At 35.2% G+C, this 3,118-nt stretch overlaps 1 protein-coding gene across 1 annotated transcript; it reads left to right on the forward strand.

The window, feature by feature from the left end:
• Nucleotides 1-982: 982 nt before the first annotated feature.
• LOC122019620 (probable WRKY transcription factor 2) lies at nt 983-2,737 on the forward strand. Its single transcript, XM_042577073.1, has 5 exons — nt 983-1,165; nt 1,276-1,341; nt 1,436-1,839; nt 1,904-2,068; nt 2,236-2,737. Exons 1-5 carry the CDS (start codon nt 983-985, stop codon nt 2,735-2,737), a joined length of 1,320 nt encoding a protein of 439 aa, XP_042433007.1.
• The last annotated feature ends 381 nt before the right edge of the window (nt 2,738-3,118 follow it).

Here is a 3,118-nt window from a genome sequence, read left to right on the forward strand (position 1 = left end):
TGGATGGTGCGATGGTTAAAACATAGGGTGTTGTCACATGAGGTTTTGGGGTTAAAACTCGACATGACTGAGCATAACCTCCCCCATGTCTTGGCCATTTGTACTAATGGCTAGTAGCCACCCGTGATTTACTTCCTCCGTGTTGGCCTAGGGACAGGTAACCTCCCCCATGTCTTGGCCATTTGCACTAATGGCTAGTAGCCACCCGTGATTTACTTCCCGTGATTTACTTCCTCCGTGTTGGCCTAGGGACAGGTAACCTCCCCCATGTCTTGGCCATTTGCACTAATGACTAGTAGCCACCCGTGATTTACTTCCTCCGTGTTGACCTAGGGACGAGTTGACGGGGACGCTGGGGGCGAATGAATCATCTTTTTTTGCCACAAGAATAAACCATTTAAATTGATTGGTTAATGGAGATAGATCCCACTTATTTAATATGCGGATCCATCTTCATTAATCAATGATGAAGTGATCCATCCTTGGATCGTAATCTGATTTTTTGTTTTTAAAGAAGTTTATTTAGTCTATTTATATTTTAAAAATAAATTGGGGCCTACTTAAAAAGTTTTTTTAAAAAAAAAAATTACAAGCGGTTAATTGTTTTTACTAAAGCAAACTTCTTATTTTAAAAAAAAATCATTTAGTTTTTGTATTTTAAAAATAAGTTGGGAAAAATTCTCTTAGATTTTTTTTGTATTTCGGTAATAATTTTTTACTAGAAAATATGTAGAGTTTTTATTAGAAAAAGTTATTATATATTAAAAAAAAGTTACCGTCCAACATAAAAAAAAAAAAGCCTCCTTTTTATTTGATCTACAAATTTTATTTTCTTAAATTTTTAAATAATAATTTTATATATTTTTTTTATAATTCAGGTGTCTTTTTGAATTTGGCTTTAGTAACAAGACATCTTTCTCCTAATTCACTTATCGGAAAAAGAATTTAATTGTCGCGGCAAGATTAACATATTGAAGAAGGGATGACAGATTTCAACAATTTCAAATCATACTTCTTGACGAATGATCAAGGATTGCAACTCTCACAAAATAATGATCAAAATTTCCTTCTAAGACAGAGTCAACATCAAAATCAAGCCGCACTTCACATTGACATCCCTCACTCCACAGACCCAAGACAGTTTTTGAATTTCGACAACTATGCGGTAAAGATATTCAATTTTTTATCATCAAATTACGTATTAACGACATTATGTGTTTCATAAACAAATAAATCCATTTGATAACTAACTTCTTTTACTTATCTTCTTTTTAGAACAATGCAATCCTTTCCGATGATGCAAATGCTCAAATGATGCGTTCCAACGAGCTTCTCGAATCGGTATTCTCTCATTGCAGTTTCCGATCGCCTTGCCTTGTACAATTCATGTAAAGTTAAGTGTTTCTAAAGAAGTTTATACTTTGTTGTTGAACAGGAACAATATGCACTAGCTATGATTGAAAAATACGACAATAATGACAACAACAATGAAAATCAACTCGAAAATGAGGTTGAGGGCGTTGTTGCTAAGCCATTGACGAGGAAAATTTCAAAGGCAATCGGGAATCCGCCTTCAGACGGATACAATTGGAGGAAATACGGGCAGAAGAATGTGAAAGGGAACAACTTTCCGAGGAACTACTACAAATGCACATATCCAAATTGTGAGGCGAAGAAGAAGGTCGAATACTCGGCCGAAGGTTATGCCGCAGAAATAATCTATAAGGGCTCGCATGACCACCCCCAAGTTAACCCCTCCAGCGATCTCGTCAGTATCTACTTAGCACAAGAAATGGCCTACAATCTCGATAATGAAGTTGATAATGACTTAAGAAACAGGTTTGTAGGTTTGTTTGTTTGTTAGTTATTTTACGCTCATTTCTTACTTGTTTGTTTGTTTCAGGAGATTGGATCAGTACGTTGCTACTTCTCAAATGAGTTCATCTTCGAGATCTGTTCGTCAACAAAAGTGGGTGGCTCAATTAGTAAGCGACCACGAAGTGCTCGATGATGGATATCGCTGGCGAAAGTATGGGAAAAAGATTGTGAAAGGAAACTTAAAACCAAGGTAACTATCTATACAGCTACAATCAAATTTTTATCTCACTAAGTGGGATCAAGTCTTAATTTCTTAATAATCTTTAATTTTATCTTATTTTATTATTACTAATCAAATCTTATTGAGCAAAAATACTATTCTTATATGGTGATTAATTCTAGTTATTGATGATGTAGGGATTACTATATGTGCACTCATCATGGATGCATTGTGAAGAAGCACGTAGAGAAGGAAGTGGATGATCATAATCGCAACATACTATTGATAACCTACGAAGGCCTCCACAACCATGGAATTCCAACGACAAAGCACAATATTGACAACAATTTGTGCTTTCCATTCGACCATCACAATCAAGCTAATAACTTGCAGTTCGAGACAAGAGTTGATGCACCGACAACGACGAACCGAGAAGAAAGGTTCATGAGATTTGAATGCCCTAATCCTCTCAACACGGTTCGTGCAACATCAATTAGTGTGGAACAATGTCCTCGACCTAACTTGGGTTATCGACCTATCATTATGCCTTATGTTGGCATTCGTGGGCCTCTTGAACCAAAGGTAGAGCACACACAAGAGTTTAATGCTTCCTCCTCGAGGACACAATTGCCTATGGAAGATAATGTTCTCCAAGGATGTGATATGACGGTGACAATGGCACCATCTCAGTCACGTTGAATGTAATTTAGTTTAGTTTCAATTGTTACAATAAGAAATCAATTGTTTGTAAAATCCGAAAATTAAAAAGTTTTAGTTTTCCATGATCAAGTAAATGTTATATACACATTCGACATTTCTCACAGAACTAAGACTCGATAGTATACCAATATCAACCATTGATACTACATAAATTAATAATAATGAGTTGTAAAAATAAATTTTGAAATTAACTTAGTTCCACTAATCATTGTCTCAACTAAAGTATTATCTATATATCAGTTGAAAAGTATATGAATTCTTGCATGTAGAGTAAGGACTAGTGTGGGCTAGACATAGACTATTAAGGTCCATGCATAATACCCTAATTTTATTAGAGTTCATGATTTTTAATATTTTAAG

Source organism: Zingiber officinale, chromosome 9A, assembly GCF_018446385.1.
Source record: "Zingiber officinale cultivar Zhangliang chromosome 9A, Zo_v1.1, whole genome shotgun sequence".
Taxonomy (NCBI): Eukaryota; Viridiplantae; Streptophyta; class Magnoliopsida; order Zingiberales; family Zingiberaceae; genus Zingiber; species Zingiber officinale.

What these genes read in the sequence shown, in the direction of transcription:
- LOC122019620 (XM_042577073.1), top strand. Translation starts at nt 983, where the DNA reads ATGACAGATTTCAACAATTTCAAATCATACTTCTTGACGAATGATCAA. An exon ending in TGAATTTCGACAACTATGCG is followed by an intron (nt 1,166 to 1,275) that starts GTAAAGATATTC and finishes TCTTCTTTTTAG; the next exon opens with AACAATGCAATCCTTTCCGA. An exon ending in GATAATGACTTAAGAAACAG is followed by an intron (nt 1,840 to 1,903) that starts GTTTGTAGGTTT and finishes TGTTTGTTTCAG; the next exon opens with GAGATTGGATCAGTACGTTG.